At 33.2% G+C, this 22,729-nt stretch overlaps 1 protein-coding gene across 19 annotated transcripts in view; it reads right to left on the reverse strand.

Annotated features, from left to right (window-relative positions):
- Positions 1-260: 260 nt before the first annotated feature.
- The window catches only part of LOC110007999 (monooxygenase 1), a 39,970-nt gene continuing 17,501 nt past the window's right edge, over positions 261-22,729 (reverse strand). For 4 of the 19 annotated variants that reach the window (XM_088851276.1, XM_088851268.1, XM_088851275.1 and 1 more), the window contains one exon: positions 3,237-3,876. In XM_088851276.1, coding sequence (XP_088707402.1) covers positions 3,341-3,876 — 536 coding nt within the window. In that variant the 3' untranslated portion in view covers positions 3,237-3,340. Of the gene's footprint in view, positions 488-3,236; positions 3,877-6,162; positions 6,333-9,452; positions 9,801-13,051; positions 13,160-15,192; positions 15,440-17,011; positions 17,360-22,729 lie in introns of those variants that run through there. The other 15 variants (XM_088851283.1, XM_088851281.1, XM_088851278.1 and 12 more) reach the window with 12 other exon arrangements.

The raw sequence follows: 22,729 nt of genomic DNA on the forward strand, positions 1-22,729 counted from the left end.
TGGGTCAACCCACCGGGCCGAAGGGCCAATTGCATTTGTATCTATTTGACCTGGACACGACCCGAGTCATAGGGGTTCATCCAATACCTACTATGCTAGGTAGGGTACCATACCCAACTTTATATATATATATATATATATGGAAAATGATCATGTGAGCTAGTGAGCTCACAAGTAATGATCGTATGAACTAGTAGGCCCACAAGTAAAAATGAGCTCAACGGTTCAGATTGAATCTGGGCCGATCTGGCAATCACGTACGCTCAATAGTATTTAAATTTTATTTATTTTTTTACAAATCCAAATCACTTGAAATTATAGGCGTGTGTTCATCAAAAATAGATGAATCTTCAAAAAATATAAAACAAAAACATGGTCTGCCTTCCATTCTTGATCTCCTTCACCTTCAACAAAGCAGCCTGGTCTGGATAGTTGGCCAGCCCCAATGGATCAAAAAGTCCACCAGGGTGAAGCTGTCCTCCAAATTCTACAACAAAATTTAAAGACATTGATCAATAATATAAGGAAAAAGTTTATATAAGGATGCTACCTTATAATGTAGAACTACGGATGCCCCTCAAAAATCCATCAGAAAATGTAGTTTTAATGTTGAAAAACCCTTTGATTGATTGTCTCGATGTCGAGATGTATGCTTATAAAGAATAAAAAGGTTTTAAGCCTCAGAGTTAGTGCATTTTACAACATATTATCTACACCGTCCATTTTCAAGATTTTCATATGTGTATTTTAACCATTTTTTAAATTTAAAATTGTATAATTAGATATAAAATTAGATTTTGAAATAATCCTAATAACATTTTACATCAAAATTATATACCATGACAAAATTTGAAGGGTACCATACCACTATACATACAAAGGCGCTCGTATGCCTACTGTACCCATATATCAATGGCACGTTGGAGTAGAGAGTGAGAGAGATGATAGATATATAAATGGCACATTGACGAGAAGTTCTAAAAGAGGGATTAAATAGCAGGTTAAGGAGAAGGTAAAAAAGAATTAATCCCACATCATTGAATTGTGGGAAGAATTGAGCACTTATAAAGTATTAGAATCCATCTAAGAATGTTGCTGATCAGCACAAGGTTGATGAGCGCAGCACGTGTTAGATGGGCAGCCGTGGAACCACATGCGTGAGTTGTCTTCTTCTCGAAACCCCAAGTTGTGTTTTCCAGAACACTGGATCTCAATTAAAACAATGGGATCGAGCTATTACCAGTTCTCGAAACCCCAAGTTGTGTTTTGGAGCTATTACCAGTTCTCGAAACCCCAAGTTGTGTCTTCCAAAACACTGGATCTCAATTAAAAACAAAACAATGGGATCGAGCTTTTAAATCAAAGATTCCAGTTCTCGAAACCCCTTGTGTCTTCCAAAACACTAGATCTCAATTAAAAACAATTGGATCGAGCTTTTAAAACAAAGATTCAAAGATTACAGGTTCGAAACCCCAAGCTGTGTCTTCCAAAACATTGGATCTCAATTAAAAACAGTTGGATCGAGCTTTTAAAACAAAGATTCAAAGATTACAGGTTCGAAGATTCCAGTTCTTGAAACCCCAAGTTGTGTCTTCCAAAACACTGGATCTCGATTAAAAACAATTGGATCGACATTTTAAAACAAAAATTCAAATATTACAGGTTCGAGGTTCAATGACGTCAGAATCGGTGATGCGTTCCGATTCGTTTCGTGACATCATCAATCCGATTCCACCGATTCGTTTCGTGACATCATCAATCTGATTCTCTCCGATTCATTCAATCTGATTCATTTCGATGACTCTCTCCGATTCATTTCATGATGTCATCATCGATGACTCATTTCGTGATGTCATCAATCTAATTTGCATCATCAATTTGATCATTAGGTGATGTCATCAATCTAATTTGTGACATCATCAATTTCATTCTCTCCGATTCGTTTCGTGATGTCATTAATCTGATTCTCTCCGATTCATTTCGTGACATCATCAACTTGATTCATTTCGTGAATCTGATTCTCTCTGATTCTAAGTAGCAAATCAATTTGATTGTCTCTGATTCGTTTCGTGACATCATGAATCTGATTCTCTCCGATTCTAAGTAGCAAATCATCCCAGGTTCAATGACGTCAAAATCTTATTATCTCTGATTCTAACTAGCAAATCATCCCAGGTTCTCCGATTCATTTCGATGACTCTCTCCGATTCATTTTGTGATGTCATCAATCTGATTCGTGACATTATCAATTTGATTCTCTCCGATTCGTTTCGTGATGTCATCAATTTGATTCTCTCTGATTCATTTCGTGATGTCATCAATCTGATTCATTTCGTGAATCTTATTCTCTCCAATTCTAAGTAGCAAATCATCCCAGGTTATCTCCGATTCTAAGTAGCAAATCATCCCAGGTTCGATGACATTAGAATCGGTGACGTGTTTCGATTCGTTTCATGACATCAGCAATCTGATTCGAATCGGTGCGTGTTCCGATTCGTTTCGTGACATCATCAATTGATTCTCTCCGATTCTATGTAGCAAATCAAAAACAAAGATTTCAGGTTCGATGACATATTTTGATTCCAGGTTCGATAACGTGTTCTGATTCGTTTCATGACGTCATCAATATGATTATCTTCGATTCTAAGTAGCAAATCATCCCAAGTTCGATGACGTCAGAATCAGTGTTTCGATTCGTTTTGTGATGTCATCAATATGATTATCTCCAATTCTAAGTAGCAAATCATCCCAAGTTCTATGACGTCAGAATCGGTGACGTGTTCCGATTCTTTTCATGACATCATCAATCTGATTCGAATCGGTGATATGTTTCGATTTGTTTTGTGACATCATCAATTTGATTCTCTCCAATTCTCAGTAGCAAGTCATCCGGATCCGATTGGATCCGGAACGATCTAACCAATACCCAATCCGTATCTTCTTGATCGGATCATTGATTTTTTAATAACATAATCAATTTGATTCTCTCCGATTCTAAGTAGCAAATCACCTGGATCTCATTTTATGGTCAGATCCGAAACAGTCTAACCAATACCCGATCCGTATCTTCCTGATCGAATAAGTGATTTTTTAAACACTGGATGTTATGGTTATATTATTAGCTGAGAAAAAATGTGGTATTGCCGCATTGCCCAAATTTGGGGCTGTAATCCTACTTTTATGAATTTTTTTTTTATTTGAGTTTTTTATCTCTCTCTCATTCTCGTGCACAGAGGTTTACTTGAGGGGGTTGAATTGGTAATATTGTCTCACAAGGATTACACAATATATGATACTGGGCCTTAAATGATATGTCTATAATTAATGATTTTTGCATCTTCTATGATGGGGCCAAGAGAGTTCCACAATCATATTGAGCATGACTGTGTTGTTTCCCAAACAAAACCAACCAAACAACTTGGATGCCCAGTTTCAACACGGGTGAAATGGGCTTTGCAAGCAAGCCTCTAAGGTAAGTTTGGCTAGCCATCCTTAGCACCCTCATCTTCCTTTCTTTCGCATACTTTGCAATTGCTGAGCTTATAGCCTCTCTGGTTTGCCTGTCATTCTCTTCTTGCGCTTTGCGAATGGCTAACCCGATGCACCGGCCTAGCACGATCGCATCTTCTAGGCCAACTGAGCAACCTTGACCCAGATATGGTCCCATGACATGCAGGGCGTCTCCAGATAGAGTGACTGTGCCTTTGTGCCAACTTGTTCGCATCAGATCCCATGGTGGCCGGTACCTAAACCAAGTGAGGCTCAATGAAATTGGGTCACTTTGCTTCACCATTTCGATTATTTCCTCTGGAAAATCATTAAGGGCTTCGAGAGCCATCTTTTTTATGCGTACAGAATCCTTTGAATTCTCGGAATCTGCTCATTTGTACAAATCATCAGCTGTCAGAAGCATCTTTTCGAGGACTGAGGATAGATCACCTTGTTCTCCAAAAGTATCACAAATGTAATATTGAAAACAATTTGGGATATTGCACTAAAAGATTAAGAAATTGTATAGAGACCATTTACCTTTGATACAAAGAGGTCACAATGACTTACAATCATCCAATGTGAAATGTGATAGCTTGGATGTGTCACAAAGTTCGAGAAAATTTCCTTTGAATTTTGAGCTTAGTCAATTTCACATCCAATAGTTAAGATTAGTTGTTACCATCTTGCACAAAAAGTAAATGGTCTCATTGTATATTTTTCCAAATTGGAAATATTCAATAGTTTACGTGCTTCTTTTGATTTAATGTGAAACATCCCATTGAAATTGAAATACACATCGTGAATTGGAAGTTAAAAATGATAAATAGTTCACAAATTATATATATATATATATATATATATAACGCCTATAGGTAAAAATGAATATTGATTTCGCCTACCCTCATCACCATCCAAACTTCATCGCACAGTCACAGTTGTCCTGCAGTGTTTTAATTTTAATTTTCTTTTTTACTAATCGGAATGATCTAAAATTTGGTATATAAAAAAAATAATTCACAAAATATAAATTAACCAAAATACTCCCATAAAGTTTCAAGGGTATTTTGATCGATTTATATTTTACGAATTATTTTTTTCATATTTTTATTAGGTGCGCCTCACTAAGATGTACACGCACTCCAAATTTCAAGTAATTTGGATTTGTAGGAAAAAAAAAAATATGAAACTCTATCGGACAATTATGACCGTACAATGAAGTTTGGATGGTGATGAGAGTAGATGAAATCACTATTCATTTTCGTTGGGAAGAGCCCATGGAAAATGATTCTGTGAGCCAGTGTGCTCACAAGAAAAAATGAGCCCAACAGCCAATCTGGACCGATCTGACGATTACGGATGTCTGGTAGTATTTGAATTTTAACTTTTTTTCTAAAAATCCAAATCACTTGTAATTTTAAGCGTGTGTTCTTCTCATCAAGCCGCACCTAATAAAAATATATATAAAAAATAATAATTCGTAAAAAATGAATTGACCAAAATACCCCCAAATCTTTATAGGAGTATTTTGGTCAATTATTTTCATGTAACATATTTTTTTTTTATATATTTTTCAAAGGTTCATCTATTTTTTATTAACACGTGTCTAAAATTTCAAGTGATTAAGATTTAAAAAAAAAAAAACCTAAAATTCAAACACTATCGGACATCCATGATGGTTAAATCAGCCTAGATTCAATCTGGACCGTTGAGCTCATTTTTACTTGTGAGCCCACTGTAGATTGTATACAGTGAGACCATTTCCTTTTGATCCAAGAAGGTCACAATAACTTACAACCAATCGATGTGAAATTTGATAGCTTAGGTGTGGTTTCTATGGTTTTTATAAGGTTGCAACCTTAGACAATCCAATTAAGGCGCACCTCCAAATTTTATCATAATATATAATTTTGGTGTAAAACATTATTAAGATTATCTCAAAATTTATTTTATTTTCATATTTAATTATAAAATTTTAAATTTCAAAAATAGTTAAAATCAAGAAGATCTATAAACAAATGAAAATATTGAAAATGGACGGTTGAGATAATATGTTGCAAGATGCCATATTTTTTGGACTCAAAATCTTTTTTTTTTTTTTCCATGTCCATACATATCATTATCAAGATGATTGATTAGAGGGTACTCTAGACAGAGTTCTGCATGGTATATTTACTAATTTTGTAGTCTATTTTTTTTAAAAAAAATTCTTTTTGTGATATCTTCATCACTAAGTAATGACAATGTTGTAAATATTACTATAGGATGAGGGGTATTTTTGTCATCTCCATAAAAAGTAAAGTTGAAATTTTTTCTAAAAGACAAGGGCACTCTACAAATAAAATTCCATGATACTAATTTCAAAAATGTCATTGTACTTTTGTAAAAATTTTAAATTTGTCATTGCTTAATAGTTAAGTTACCTATTAAAATTTTTTTTTTTTTTAAAAAAAAATAATCACCTTTTTTATATATAGACCCATCACAACCCCCATATATATATATATATATATATATATATATATATATATATATATATATATATATATATATATATATAATTCCGCAATCTTTTCATATTTATTATAAATAATTAAGTTTAAGCAACTAGGGTAGATTTTGGGCTAAAATGGTATCAAAGCCAACCCTGTTTTAGAGATCTCCTAGTATTACCAGTTTTGTTATCTTAAGAAACTTAAGAAATTTATCCATTAGAGAAAGTTGGTCCGAGTGTTAAGGCACGAGACGAAAAAGTCTTATGCAAAGTACCGCCAAGGCCAGGAAGAGCCGCTTAGGGAAAACGCTGGACTTTTAGGTCGTCCTGAGTTGTCATTATCCGCAACCTAATAATGGAGAAATTTATTAAGAATCTAACAGATACCACAACCAGTAAAACTAATAGAACTCTAAGGATAAAAACAAAGAGGAACTTATAATCAACGATATTGAAAACCAAATACAGAATTGGAATATACCCAAAGTTCCAATATCAGATATTTACAAAAAAGGTACATTCGACCTCAAAATTGGATATGCCATAAAAACAGTAGAAGAAACTCTCTCTGTTACTAGCAATCAAGAAGATTTCCAACTATTATCTAAAAAAATGTTACAAGTTCATCAAAATAAGAATTATAAATATTTACACATAGGGTTAATACAGGTAGCAGTCAAACCCTTGACTCAGTTAGGATTAAATAACTCTATTTTAGTCTGTTTACGAGATACTAGACATAATAGATTTTCAGATTCGTTATTAGGAATGGTCGAAACTAGTTTATGTAGTGGACCAATATATTTCAATTGTTTTCCGAATTATTCTGTATCATTAACAGATCCAAATATTTTAAATGTTTTATCTTTAAACCTCAAAACACAAGGTTTCGATATGATGACAGGTTCTCAAAACATAGCCATTGTTTATAGAATATATTATAAGGTAATGACTACATTATGTCCAAATATACTTCAAATAGATACTAGAGGACAGACGATATTTTTTCAAACTAATATAGAAAAATCAAATACAATCATACCAAAGACAATATCATGGTCAGATATTGTTCTACCTCAAACATGGGCTATTCATAATGAAAACCAACCATCACAAAACCCTATTCAAAATATTCCAGACAGGATTACAGAATATACGGATGGAAATATTGAAATACAATTTACTACAAATAATAGAATTCTAGATAATGCATCTATATCAGAAACCCTGAGCAACCATTCTTTCAGAGATCTAGAACCCCCGAGAAAATCCATTACAACCTATGCTCGAAACTCTCCTATAATAAATACTCCATCAATACCAAAACCACAGATGGACGGATTTCTACGAACATCTGATAATATTATTATACCTCAATATAAACAAGCTGAAAAAGAACCGTCTGAAACAGAATTTATCCAAGTACTACAGCTTGAAGAAACATTCACGCGAGATGATATTATAAATGATTTTCTATCCCCAGAAAATAAAAATATTAGAGAATGGTATGTTAAAGAATTTAAACCTAGATTAGTTGAATTATTTCATTCTCAATTTAATAAATGGAGACAAAAAGGTAATAAAGGAAAATGTTTTTTTGATTGGTTAAGAGATACTCTTAAACAACATAATATCCCAATTCCTGAGTTTGAACTAAATACGGTAGAAACCCAATATACTACATTCAATACAACAGAGGGAAAAACTATTAAATCCATACACCCTCCTGAACAAAGTTTGAAAATACAAGGAATGGCAAATACAGTACCAAAATCTTCAGATCAAACTGACGGATTACCATCTACTCAAATAGTTGTATATGAAACAATCGCTACACCGTATAAACTTAATAATGCTAATATACCTCGTATAGAATTACTCCCGCACATAATTGAACAAAATAATTATACCAATCTTTGTCTTCATACACTTGGAAAACAATCTAATAGAATAGAAAATTTACTACAACCTCCTATTCACAAAGAGAAAAAACAATTATTTTTCAAACCACCTCCTGATTTAAACAAAGAAAAATTTCTTATAGGAGAAGATAATACAACCCTTATGGGACAACTAATTTCTAAATTATCTAAATTAGAAATAAAAGAACCCAAACCAACAATAGTGATATCTACTCCTAATCCTATTCTCCCAGATAATGATAAGGGAAAAGCAAAATCCCTGAACATGATAATATGACTTTACAAGAAGAAGTGCTTTTCCAACTAATGAAACCATAGAACCATCTATAGGACCATCTATTGCCAATACAATACAAAATATGCAAAAGGCATTTTCAGAAATACAACTAAATCCAGAAAGTATTAATCGTATCAATTATAATAAGAATTGGCAACCAATAAATGCTCGACCATATTATAAAAGACCAACTCCCGTTGATATACAATTAGAAGAAGACCTAACAAGTCATACTTCTACATATTCAGGACGAACTATTATAGACTGGAATATAGACGGTATCTCTGATCATAGAATCCTAGATACGATGAAACATATGACTATGTATGCATCTGCTTGTAAAATGGCTGGAAGCCATGACCAAGAAATAGCCAAAGCTATAGTTTCAGGATTCACTGGATGGCTGAGAGGATGGTGGGACTCATACCTGAATGAACAAACAAAACAACAAATATTAACAAATACTAGACAGTGGACAGCAAAAAACGAACATAACCAAGATTTGGTATATTCTGAGAGTGATGCTGTCAATTCTTTGATATATACAATTGCTCTTCACTTCATAGGAAATACTTCAATACTTGCAGCTAGAACAGCTGATCTACTATCTAACTTAAGATGCCCTACATCCTCTGATATTCATACATTAACAAAAGATGCCCTATTTCATCCTCTGATATTCATACATTAACAAAAGAAGATAATCTTATTCTAGACTTAATAGAGAAAATATCCGACCCTAATGAAAAAAGAGAAATAATTACTCAGTTTATTCATTTAACCAAATCAAAAAAAAAACATACACCATTGGTTAAACCCCCGGATAATTATAATTTTTCTGATATCATGAAAAGGATTAGTCAGCATGAAGCTACTCAAAAGGAGCCTACGATAGCTGACCTCAAAGCCGAAGTCAATAATGTAAAAATAGAATTATCCCAATTAAAAACAAGAATTCAAATCCTTGAACTTCATAACAATAACTCTGAACTATATACTGAAGAAGATAAAGTAGAATTCAATCATTTACTCAAATCATATCATCCCAATGACTATTTAGACCAAATGACTTATGGTGAATCATCATCCAATAGGCATTCAGTAAATATGATAAATAGAGTAATAACCCAAAAATGGTTCGTATTAATAACTATCGTAATAAATGACGAATTCGAGTTTCAATCCTTAGCATTAATAGATTCAGGTGCTGATTTAAATTGTCTTAATGAGGGACTAGTCCCTACCAAATATTTTGATAAAACTACTCAAATTCTCAATACCGCTGATGGCAGTAGATTATTTATCAAATATAAACTTTCAAATGCAAAAATATGTACCGAAGGACATTGCTTCCCTACCTCATTCATCATGGTCAAAGGACTCAGTCAAGCTGTGATCCTAGGTGTCCCTTTTCTTACTTTATTATACCCAGTTACAGTTTCCCATACAGGTCTTGAAACAAATACACATGGTACACCTATTAAATTTGAATTTCTTGACAAACCAAAAATTAAAGAAATCAATACTGTCAAACAGAATATGAAATGCAAAGAAAATTTCTTAGGATCTTTACAACTAGAAATCAAACATAAGCTCACCAGCGAAAAGCTCCAATCTCCTGAGACAATACAAAAAATACAACATCTCAAAAGCTTTATCGAAAAGGAAATATGCAATGAATTACCAAATGCTTTTTGGCATAGAAAAAAACATATAGTTGAATTACCATATGAACCAAGTTTTAACGAAACAAAAATACCAACAAAAGCTAGACCAATTCAGATGAATACCGAATTATTACAAACATGCCAGATAGAAATAAATGATCTACTCCGAAAGAAATTAATACGTCCTAGTTCATCTCCATGGAGTTGCTCTGCTTTTTATGTCAATAAAAATGCTGAACAGGAACGAGGAGTCCCTCGTTTAGTCATCAATTATAAACCCCTTAATAAAGTTTTAAAATGGATTAGATATCCCATTCCAAATAAGAAAGATTTACTTGATCGATTATTACATGCTGTAATCTTCTCCAAATTCGATTTAAAATCTGGTTTTTGGCAAATACAAATAGAAGAAAAAGATAAATACAAAACAGCCTTCAACGTCCCTTTTGGACAATATGAGTGGAACGTTATGCCCTTCGGTCTTAAAAATGCTCCATCCGAATTTCAAAAAATAATGAATGATATCTTTAATCCCTTTTATAAATTTATGATTGTTTATATCGATGATGTTTTAGTCTTTTCTGAATCAATTGACCAACATTTCAAACACCTTCATACTTTTATTCACACAGTAAAAACAGCTGGTTTAGTGGTTTCTTTTAAAAAGATAAATTTATTTCAAACAAAAATAAGATTCCTAGGACACAATATCAATCAAGGTACAATTATTCCCATAGACAGATCAATACTCTTTGCTGATAAATTTCCTGATAAAATCTTAGATAAAACAGAATTACAAAGATTTTTAGGATGTCTCAATTATATCAGTGATTTCTACCAAAATCTGGCTTTAGACGCAAAACTTTTATATGATCGTTTGAAAAAGAATCCTCCCCCATGGACTAATATTCATACTCTCGCTGTACAAAAACTTAAACTTAAAGCTAAAGAACTTCCATGTTTAAACTTATCTGATCCAACAGCTTTTAAAATTATTGAATGTGATGCTTCTGATATAGGACTAGGTGGAATATTAAAACAATCCATTAATTCTAAAGAACAATTAATACGTTTTACTTCTAAAGCTTGGAATCCAACCCAAAAGAATTATTCTACTGTTAAAAAAGAATTACTTGCTATTATTCATTGTGTTTGCAAATTTCAGACTGATATTCTCAATCAACATTTCTTAATACGAACTGATTGTAAAGCCGCTAAGGATATTCTGCAAAAAGATGTCCAAAATCTTGTCTCTAAGCAAATCTTTGCTCGATGGCAAGCCATCTTATCTGCTTTTGATTTTTCCATTGAACATCTGCACGGCTCATCTAATTCTCTGCCTGACTTTTTAACACGTGAATTTTTGCAGGGGGGACCATATACCACAACCTAAAGACGAGACCATCTCATCCTACGGTTTTCCCTCCTACGGTTTGCAACTCTTTCTTTCAAATAAAAATACTAATACAAATATGAATCCTCATTCCAAAGGAAAACAGCCAATGGATCTCATCCCAAGCAATAGGTATGGGCCTCTTATGCCCAACCATTCTTCTCTCGACCTAACACCAATGTCACCTCTGAGATCTACAAATGTACCAGAGTATATAATACAGACTCCTCCCCAAAGTCCATTAGCCACTCCAAGCCCGGCATTTTCCCCAGCATCATACCCACATAAACAGACCTCAAACTCCCCCAAATCCATTTATACTGATACCGCCTTTTTACCAGAAGCTATTATTTCCGATAATCATGCTGAACTAGACCCATATAAAATAGCTCCCCTCTACTTATCCAACCATATGAATTCATCCTATGGTATTAAGACCCGCGAATGGTATGAGGCTATTCTCATGGAAACTGGTTCAGTTTCCATAGTTCACTTCTACCAAGGAAATACTAAATTATATGCATATTCTAAATTTCAAATAAAAAAATTACTTTCATATGAAGATTGGGGCTGTAATCCCATCCAGGGAAAAAGGCTGCTCAATCCAGAATTTCCTTATAAATCTTATAAATATAGTGAATATATTGAAGCATGGCATAAAGTCTTTGCCTACCAAAATCCAAATAATACACACTCCTGGTATGTCCAATTCAAATGTCCCATCCTTGAAAGGTTCCCCAGTTGGTTTCGCCACTGGTTTTTAATATGGGGATATTTAACCCAAATAATGCCAGATACCTTTCAAGCCTTACAGACCAAATTTGCTGAATATAATACTTGCACCGAACTAGATGACTACCATCTCTATTTTATGGCCATTTACCAAATCCCTTGGATTCTCAAATGGGAATATTCTATCTCTGAAAATAATACTAATGATTACACATATATTCCCCAACTTGGCAAAACTGTGAAAGTAAAATGGTGGGATATTTTTGCACCAATCCTACCACACTACCATTAAAAAGAATGCCTCCTCAATCTGAACCCCTCAAATCAGTGTCAAATAATACTGTAAGTCTCCCTACCTTTTCAGCCTATCTCAAAAAGCTGAAGCAGTCACACCCCAATGCCACGATTGAAGAAATAGAGCAGACATTTTTACATGTATTTGCTCTTGACACCACCAGGCCAGCAACCTCAGAAGAAACAGTCCAGTCCGGAAATCCCTTCCTGGAAGATTTTAGCCAAAGGCCCACAGAATAAACCAGATCGACAAATCATCTCTGACCCGATGACCCGACAGTTCATCCCCGGACTGATACAGTCTAATCCTTCTGCAAAAAGATTCCCTTTTATCTCTTTACATAAAACGACAGAATCCCTCTGCATAAAATGACAAGAAAAGATTCCCTTCATCCGACCGATTCAACAGCACAATAGTACAAAGATGCTTTTCAAATAGACGCGACAAATGCATAGTAAAGATTCCTTCGTCACTGTTCACTGATATGACGAATTTGGGGTCACATCATCTACTGACGTGTCCCTTCCCTCTTAGTTGAAGACTCATACGTGCCGCTCACACAAACCAAAATATTCCCTATATCTCTTATCAATCATCATCAGTCGCCCAGAGCATCCCTACTTCAGCCACGTGTATACCTTTATCACCGACATATCACCGACAATGTTATTCCTAAGCAACGAAGGAGAGCCACAAGAAGTTCCTTCGTCAGGAAGCAACCATTTTCAGCCACATCCTCTACTTCAGCAATCCTCTATAAATACCCAGGACTTTCAGAAGGCAAGGCACGAGACGAAAAAGTCTTATGCAAAGTACCGCCAAGGCCAGGAAGAGCCGCTTAGGGAAAACGCTGGACTTTTAGGTCGTCCTGAGTTGCCATTATCCGCAACCTAATAATGGAGAAATTTATTAAGAATCTAACAGATACCACAACCAGTAAAACTAATAGAACTCTAAGGATAAAAAACAAAGAGGAACTTATAATCAACGATATTGAAAACCAAATACAGAATTGGAATATATCCAAAGTTCCAATATCAGATATTTACAAAAAAGGTACATTCGACCTCAAAATTGGATATGCCATAAAAACAGTAGAAGAAACTCTCTCTGTTACTAGCAATCAAGAAGATTTCCCACTATTATCTAAAAAAATATTACAAGTTCATCAAAATAAGAATTATAAATATTTACACATAGGGTTAATACAGGTAGCAGTCAAACCCTTGACTCGGTTAGGATTAAATAACTCTATTTTAGTCTGTTTACGAGATACTAGACAAAATAGATTTTCAGATTCGTTATTAGGAATGGTCGAAACTAGTTTATGTAGTGGACCAATATATTTCAATTGTTTTCCGAATTATTCTGTATCATTAAAAGATCCAAATATTTTAAATGTTTTATCTTTAAACCTCAAAACACAAGGTTTCGATATGATGGCAGGTTCTCAAAACATAGCCATTGTTTATAGAATATATTATAAAGTAATGACTACATTATGTCCAAATATACTTCAAATAGATACTAGAGGACAGACGATATTTTTTCAAACTAATATAGAAAAATCAAATACAATCATACCAAAGACAATATCATGGTCAGATATTGTTCTACCTCAAACATGGGCTATTCATAATGAAAACCAACCATCACAAAACCCTATTCAAAATATTCCAGACAGGATTACAGAATATACGGATGGAAATATTGAAATACAATTTACTACAAATAATAGAATTCTAGATAATGCATCTATATCAGAAACCCTGAGCAATCATTCTTTCAGAGATCTAGAACCCCCGAGAAAATCCATTACAACCTATGCTCGAAACTCTCCTATAATAAATACTCCATCAATACCAAAACCACAGATGGACGGATTTCTACGAACATCTGATAATATTATTATACCTCAATATAAACAAGCTGAAAAAGAACCGTCTGAAACAGAATTTATCCAAGTACTACAACTTGAAGAAACATTCACGCGAGATGATATTATAAATGATTTTCTATCCCCAGAAAATAAAAATATTAGAGAATGGTATGTTAAAGAATTTAAACCTAGATTAGTTGAATTATTTCTTCCTCAATTTAATAAATGGAGACAAAAAGGTAATAAAGGAAAATGTTTTTTTGATTGGTTAAGAGATACTCTTAAACAACATAATATCCCAATTCCTGAGTTTGAACTAAATACGGTAGAAACCCAATATACTACATTCAATACAACAGAGGGAAAAACTATTAAATCCATACACCCTCCTGAACAAAGTTTGAAAATACAAGGAATGGCAAATACAGTACCAAAATCTTCAGATCAAACTGACGGATTACCATCTACTCAAATAGTTGTATATGAAACAATCGCTACACCGTATAAACTTAATAATGCTAATATACCTCGTATAGAATTACTCCCGCACATAATTGAACAAAATAATTATACCAATCTTTGTCTTCATACACTTGGAAAACAATCTAATAGAATAGAAAATTTACTACAACCTCCTATTCACAAAGAGAAAAAACAATTATTTTTCAAACCACCTCCTGATTTAAACAAAGAAAAATTTCTTATAGGAGAAGATAACACAACCCTTATGGGACAACTAATTTCTAAATTATCTAAATTAGAAACAAAAGAACCCAAACCAACAATAGTGATATCTACTCCTAATCCTATTCTCCCAGATAATGATAAGGGAAAAGCAAAAATCCCTGAACATGATAATATGACTTTACAAGAAGAAGTGCTTTTCCAAACTAATGAAACTATAGAACCATCTATAGGACCATCTATTGCCAATACAATACAAAATATGCAAAAGGCATTTTCAGAAATACAACTAAATCCAGAAAGTATTAATCGTATCAATTATAATAAGAATTGGCAACCAATAAATGCTCGACCATATTATAAAAGACCAACTCCCGTTGATATACAATTAGAAGAAGACCTAACAAGTCATACTTCTACATATTCAGGACGAACTATTATAGACTGGAATATAGACGGTATCTCTGATCATAGAATCCTAGATACGATGAAACATATGACTATGTATGCATCTGCTTGTAAAATGGCTGGAAGCCATGACCAAGAAATAGCCAAAGCTATAGTTTCAGGATTCACTGGATGGCTGAGAGGATGGTGGGACTCATACCTGAATGAACAAACAAAACAACAAATATTAACAAATACTAGACAGTGGACAACAAAAAACGAACATAACCAAGATTTGGTATATTCTGAGAGTGATGCTGTCAATTCTTTGATATATACAATTGCTCTTCACTTCATAGGAAATACTTCAATACTTGCAGCTAGAACAGCTGATCTACTATCTAACTTAAGATGCCCTACATTATCACATTATAAATGGTATAAAGATGTCTTTTTCTCTCGATTACTTATACGAGAAGATAGTAACCTTGATCATTGGAAAGAAAAATTTGTCGCAGGATTATACCCTACCTATTTGCTGAAAAGGTTAAGGAACGCCTCAAAAATAAAAATAGTGGTGTCATAAATTATTCCCAATATACATTAGGAGAATTATCTTTAGAAATATGCGCTGAGGGCCTAGCCTTGTGCACAGATCTAAAAGTCAAAAGGCAACTTGATAAACAGAATCTAAGTGGCAAAAAGGAATTAGGAGATTTTTGCCAACAATTTGGCTATCATATGGACCAAGGTCATATAGATAAAACCAAACCGCATAAAATACATAAAGTATATAAAAAGAAAAAACATCGAAATAAACCAGACAAAACCTATAAGTCTTTTCCAACTAAGCAGAAAAAATATAAAAAATTCACAAAACGATTTGCTTCTAAATTATCTCAAAATAAGAAAAAATTACCTGTTTGCTATAAATGTGGCAAAGTAGGCCATTATAAAAGCCAATGCAAAGTTAAACAAAAATTAGACTCTATTACTTTGGATGAATCCATCAGAAATAAAATCTATGATATTATTCAATTATATGATTCATCAGATAGTTCAGACTCAGATACTACTTCTTCTAGTAGTGATACTTCTTTTATAGGCACAATACATAATGATGACTTTTATTGGTCAGATAATAGCTCGGATATAGAAAATGATAATGAAATATGCAGATGCCCTATTTCATCCTCTGATATTCATACATTAACAAAAGAAGATAATCTTATTCTAGACTTAATAGAGAAAATATCCGACCCTAATGAAAAAAGAGAAATAATTACTCAGTTTATTCATTTAACCAAATAAAAAAAAAAACATACACCATTGGTTAAACCCCCGGATAATTATAATTTTTCTGATATCATGAAAAGGATTAGTCAGCATGAAGCTACTCAAAAGGAGCCTACGATAGCTGACCTCAAAGCCGAAGTCAATAATGTAAAAATAGAATTATCCCAATTAAAAACAAGAATTCAAATCCTTGAACTTCATAACAATAACTCTGAACTATATACTGAAGAAGATAAAGTAGAATTCAATCATTTACTCAAATCATATCATCCCAATGACTATTTAGACCAAATGACTTATGGTGAATCATCATCCAATAGGCATTCAGTAAATATGATAAATAGAGTAATAACCCAAAAATGGTTCGTATTAATAACTATCGTAATAAATGACGAATTCGAGTTTCAATCCTTAGCATTAATAGATTCAGGTGCTGATTTAAATTGTCTTAATGAGGGACTAGTCCCTACCAAATATTTTGATAAAACTACTCAAATTCTCAATACCGCTGATGGCAGTAGACTATTTATCAAATATAAACTTTCAAATGCAAAAATATGTACCGAAGGACATTGCTTCCCTACCCCATTCATCATGGTCAAAGGACTCAGTCAAGCTGTGATCCTAGGTGTCCCTTTTCTTACTTTATTATACCCAGTTACAGTTTCCCATACAGGTCTTGAAACAAATACACATGGTACACCTATTAAATTTGAATTTCTTGACAAACCAAAAATTAAAGAAATCAATACTGTCAAACAGAATATGAAATGCAAAGAAAATTTCTTAGGATCTTTACAACTAGAAATCAAACATAAGCTCACCAGCGAAAAGCTCCAATCTCCTGAGACAATACAAAAAATACAACATCTCAAAAGCTTTATCGAAAAGGAAATATGCAATGAATTACCAAATGCTTTTTGGCATAGAAAAAAACATATAGTTGAATTACCATATGAACCAAGTTTTAACGAAACAAAAATACCAACAAAAGCTAGACCAATTCAGATGAATACCGAATTATTACAAACATGCCAGATAGAAATAAATGATCTACTCCGAAAGAAATTAATACGTCCTAGTTCATCTCCATGGAGTTGTTCTGCTTTTTATGTCAATAAAAATGCTGAACAGGAACGAGGAGTCCCTCGTTTAGTCATCAATTATAAACCCCTTAATAAAGTTTTAAAATGGATTAGATATCCCATTCCAAATAAGAAAGATTTACTTGATCGATTATTACATGCTGTAATCTTCTCCAAATTCGATTTAAAATCTGGTTTTTGGCAAATACAAATAGAAGAAAAAGATAAATACAAAACAGCCTTCAACGTCCCTTTTGGACAATATGAGTGGAACGTTATGCCCTTCGGTCTTAAAAATGCTCCATCCGAATTTCAAAAAATAATGAATGATATCTTTAATCCCTTTTATAAATTTATGATTGTTTATATCGATGATGTTTTAGTCTTTTCTGAATCAATTGACCAACATTTCAAACACCTTCATACTTTTATTCACACAGTAAAAACAGCTGGTTTAGTGGTTTCTTTTAAAAAGATAAATTTATTTCAAACAAAAATAAGATTCCTAGGACACAATATCAATCAAGGTACAATTATTCCCATAGACAGATCAATACTCTTTGCTGATAAATTTCCTGATAAAATCTTAGATAAAACAGAATTACAAAGATTTTTAGGATGTCTCAATTATATCAGTGATTTCTACCAAAATCTGGCTTTAGACGCAAAACTTTTATATGATCGTTTGAAAAAGAATCCTCCCCCATGGACTAATATTCATACTCTCGCTATACAAAAACTTAAACTTAAAGCTAAAGAACTTCCATGTTTAAACTTATCTGATCCAACAGCTTTTAAAATTATTGAATGTGATGCTTCTGATATAGGACTAGGTGGAATATTAAAACAATCCATTAATTCTAAAGAACAATTAATACGTTTTACTTCTAAAGCTTGGAATCCAACCCAAAAGAATTATTCTACTGTTAAAAAAGAATTACTTGCTATTATTCATTGTGTTTGCAAATTTCAGACTGATATTCTCAATCAACATTTCTTAATACGAACTGATTGTAAAGCCGCTAAGGATATTCTGCAAAAAGATGTCCAAAATCTTGTCTCTAAGCAAATCTTTGCTCGATGGCAAGCCATCTTATCTGCTTTTGATTTTTCCATTGAACATCTGCACGGCTCATCTAATTCTCTGCCTGACTTTTTAACACGTGAATTTTTGCAGGGGGGACCATATACCACAACCTAAAGACGAGACCATCTCATCCTACGGTTTTCCCTCCTACGGTTTGCAACTCTTTCTTTCAAATAAAAATACTAATACAAATATGAATCCTCATTCCAAAGGAAAACAGCCAATGGATCTCATCCCAAGCAATAGGTATGGGCCTCTTATGCCCAACCATTCTTCTCTCGACCTAACACCAATGTCACCTCTGAGATCTACAAATGTACCAGAGTATATAATACAGACTCCTCCCCAAAGTCCATTAGCCACTCCAAGCCCGGCATTTTCCCCAGCATCATACCCACATAAACAACTAAGAGATATAGAGAATATTTTGGTACATTTGAGCGGCACGTATGAGTCTTCAACTAAGAGGGAAGGGACACGTCAGTAGATGATGTGACCCCAAATTCGTCATATCAGTGAACAGTGACGAAGGAATCTTTACTATGCATTTGTCGCGTCTATTTGAAAAGCATCTTTGTACTATTGTGCTGTTGAATCGGTCGGATGAAGGGAATCTTTTCTTGTCATTTTATGCAGAGGGATTCTGTCGTTTTATGTAAAGAGATAAAAGGGAATCTTTTTGCAGAAGGATTAGACTGTATCAGTGGGTATGATGCTGGGGAAAATGCCGGGCTTGGAGTGGCTAATGGACTTTGGGGAGGAGTCTGTATTATATACTCTGGTACATTTGTAGATCTCAGAGGTGACATTGGTGTTAGGTCGAGAGAAGAATGGTTGGGCATAAGAGGCCCATACCTATTGCTTGGGATGAGATCCATTGGCTGTTTTCCTTTGGAATGAGGATTCATATTTGTATTAGTATTTTTATTTGAAAGAAAGAGTTGCAAACCGTAGGAGGGAAAATCGTAGGATGAGATGGTCTCGTCTTTAGGTTGTGGTATATGGTCCCCCCTGCAAAAATTCACGTGTTAAAAAGTCAGGCAGAGAATTAGATGAGCCGTGCAGATGTTCAATGGAAAAATCAAAAGCAGATAAGATGGCTTGCCATCGAGCAAAGATTTGCTTAGAGACAAGATTTTGGACATCTTTTTGCAGAATATCCTTAGCGGCTTTACAATCAGTTCGTATTAAGAAATGTTGATTGAGAATATCAGTCTGAAATTTGCAAACACAATGAATAATAGCAAGTAATTCTTTTTTAACAGTAGAATAATTCTTTTGGGTTGGATTCCAAGCTTTAGAAGTAAAACGTATTAATTGTTCTTTAGAATTAATGGATTGTTTTAATATTCCACCTAGTCCTATATCAGAAGCATCACATTCAATAATTTTAAAAGCTGTTGGATCAGATAAGTTTAAACATGGAAGTTCTTTAGCTTTAAGTTTAAGTTTTTGTACAGCGAGAGTATGAATATTAGTCCATGGGGGAGGATTCTTTTTCAAACGATCATATAAAGGTTTTGCGTCTAAAGCCAGATTTTGGTAGAAATCACTGATATAATTGAGACATCCTAAAAATCTTTGTAATTCTGTTTTATCTAAGATTTTATCAGGAAATTTATCAGCAAAGAGTATTGATCTGTCTATGGGAATAATTGTACCTTGATTGATATTGTGTCCTGGGAATCTTATTTTTGTTTGAAATAAATTTATCTCTTTAGAAGAAACCACTAAACCAGCTGTTTTTACTGTGTGAATAAAAGTATGAAGGTGTTTGAAATGTTGGTCAATTGATTCAGAAAAGACTAAAACATCATCGATATAAACAATCATAAATTTATAAAAGGGATTAAAGATATCATTCATTATTTTTTGAAATTCGGATGGAGCATTTTTAAGACCGAAGGGCATAACGTTCCACTCATATTGTCCAAAAGGGACGTTGAAGGCTGTTTTGTATTTATCTTTTTCTTCTATTTGTATTTGCCAAAAACCAGATTTTAAATCGAATTTGGAGAAGATTACAGCATGTAATAATCGATCAAGTAAATCTTTCTTATTTGGAATGGGATATCTAATCCATTTTAAAACTTTATTAAGGGGTTTATAATTGATGACTAAACGAGGGACTCCTCGTTCTTGTTCAGCATTTTTATTGACATAAAAAGCAGAGCAACTCCATGGAGATGAACTAGGACGTATTAATTTCTTTCGGAGTAGATCATTTATTTCTATCTGGCATGTTTGTAATAATTCGGTATTCATCTGAATTGGTCTAGCTTTTGTTGGTATTTTTGTTTCGTTAAAACTTGGTTCATATGGTAATTCAACTATATGTTTTTTTCTATGCCAAAAAGCATTTGGTAATTCATTGCATATTTCCTTTTCGATAAAGCTTTTGAGATGTTGTATTTTTTGTATTGTCTCAGGAGATTGGAGCTTTTCGCTGGTGAGCTTATGTTTGATTTCTAGTTGTAAAGATCCTAAGAAATTTTCTTTGTATTTCATATTCTGTTTGACAGTATTGATTTCTTTAATTTTTGGTTTGTCAAGAAATTCAAATTTAATAGGTGTACCATGTGTATTTGTTTCAAGACCTGTATGGGAAACTGTAACTGGGTATAATAAAGTAAGAAAAGGGACACCTAGGATCACAGCTTGACTGAGTCCTTTGACCATGATGAATGGGGTAGGGAAGCAATGTCCTTCGGTACATATTTTTGCATTTGAAAGTTTATATTTGATAAATAGTCTACTGCCATCAGCGGTATTGAGAATTTGAGTAGTTTTATCAAAATATTTGGTAGGGACTAGTCCCTCATTAAGACAATTTAAATCAGCACCTGAATCTATTAATGCTAAGGATTGAAACTCGAATTCGTCATTTATTACGATAGTTATTAATACGAACCATTTTTGGGTTATTACTCTATTTATCATATTTACTGAATGCCTATTGGATGATGATTCACCATAAGTCATTTGGTCTAAATAGTCATTGGGATGATATGATTTGAGTAAATGATTGAATTCTACTTTATCTTCTTCAGTATATAGTTCAGAGTTATTGTTATGAAGTTCAAGGATTTGAATTCTTGTTTTTAATTGGGATAATTCTATTTTTACATTATTGACTTCGGCTTTGAGGTCAGCTATCGTAGGCTCCTTTTGAGTAGCTTCATGCTGACTAATCCTTTTCATGATATCAGAAAAATTATAATTATCCGGGGGTTTAACCAATGGTGTATGTTTTGTTTTTTATTTGGTTAAATGAATAAACTGAGTAATTATTTCTCTTTTTTCATTAGGGTCGGATATTTTCTCTATTAAGTCTAGAATAAGATTATCTTCTTTTGTTAATGTATGAATATCAGAGGATGAAATAGGGCATCTGCATATTTCATTATCATTTTCTATATCCGAGCTATTATCTGACCAATAAAAGTCATCATTATGTATTGTGCCTATAAAAGAAGTATCACTACTAGAAGAAGTAGTATCTGAGTCTGAACTATCTGATGAATCATATAATTGAATAATATCATAGATTTTATTTCTGATGGATTCATCCAAAGTAATAGAGTCTAATTTTTGTTTAACTTTGCATTGGCTTTTATAATGGCCTACTTTGCCACATTTATAGCAAACAGGTAATTTTTTCTTATTTTGAGATAATTTAGAAGCAAATCGTTTTGTGAATTTTTTATATTTTTTCTGCTTAGTTGGAAAAGACTTATAGGTTTTGTCTGGTTTATTTCGATGTTTTTTCTTTTTATATACTTTATGTATTTTATGCGGTTTGGTTTTATCTATATGACCTTGGTCCATATGATAGCCAAATTGTTGGCAAAAATCTCCTAATTCCTTTTTGCCACTTAGATTCTGTTTATCAAGTTGCCTTTTGACTTTTAGATCTGTGCACAAGGCTAGGCCCTCAGCGCATATTTCTAAAGATAATTCTCCTAATGTATATTGGGAATAATTTATGACACCACTATTTTTATTTTTGAGGCGTTCCTTAACCTTTTAAGCAATTAGGTAG

This window comes from Amborella trichopoda, chromosome 11 (assembly GCF_054954075.1).
Source record: "Amborella trichopoda isolate Santa Cruz 75 chromosome 11, AtrichopodaSantaCruz75HAP2 v2.0, whole genome shotgun sequence".
Classification (NCBI taxonomy): Eukaryota; Viridiplantae; Streptophyta; class Magnoliopsida; order Amborellales; family Amborellaceae; genus Amborella; species Amborella trichopoda.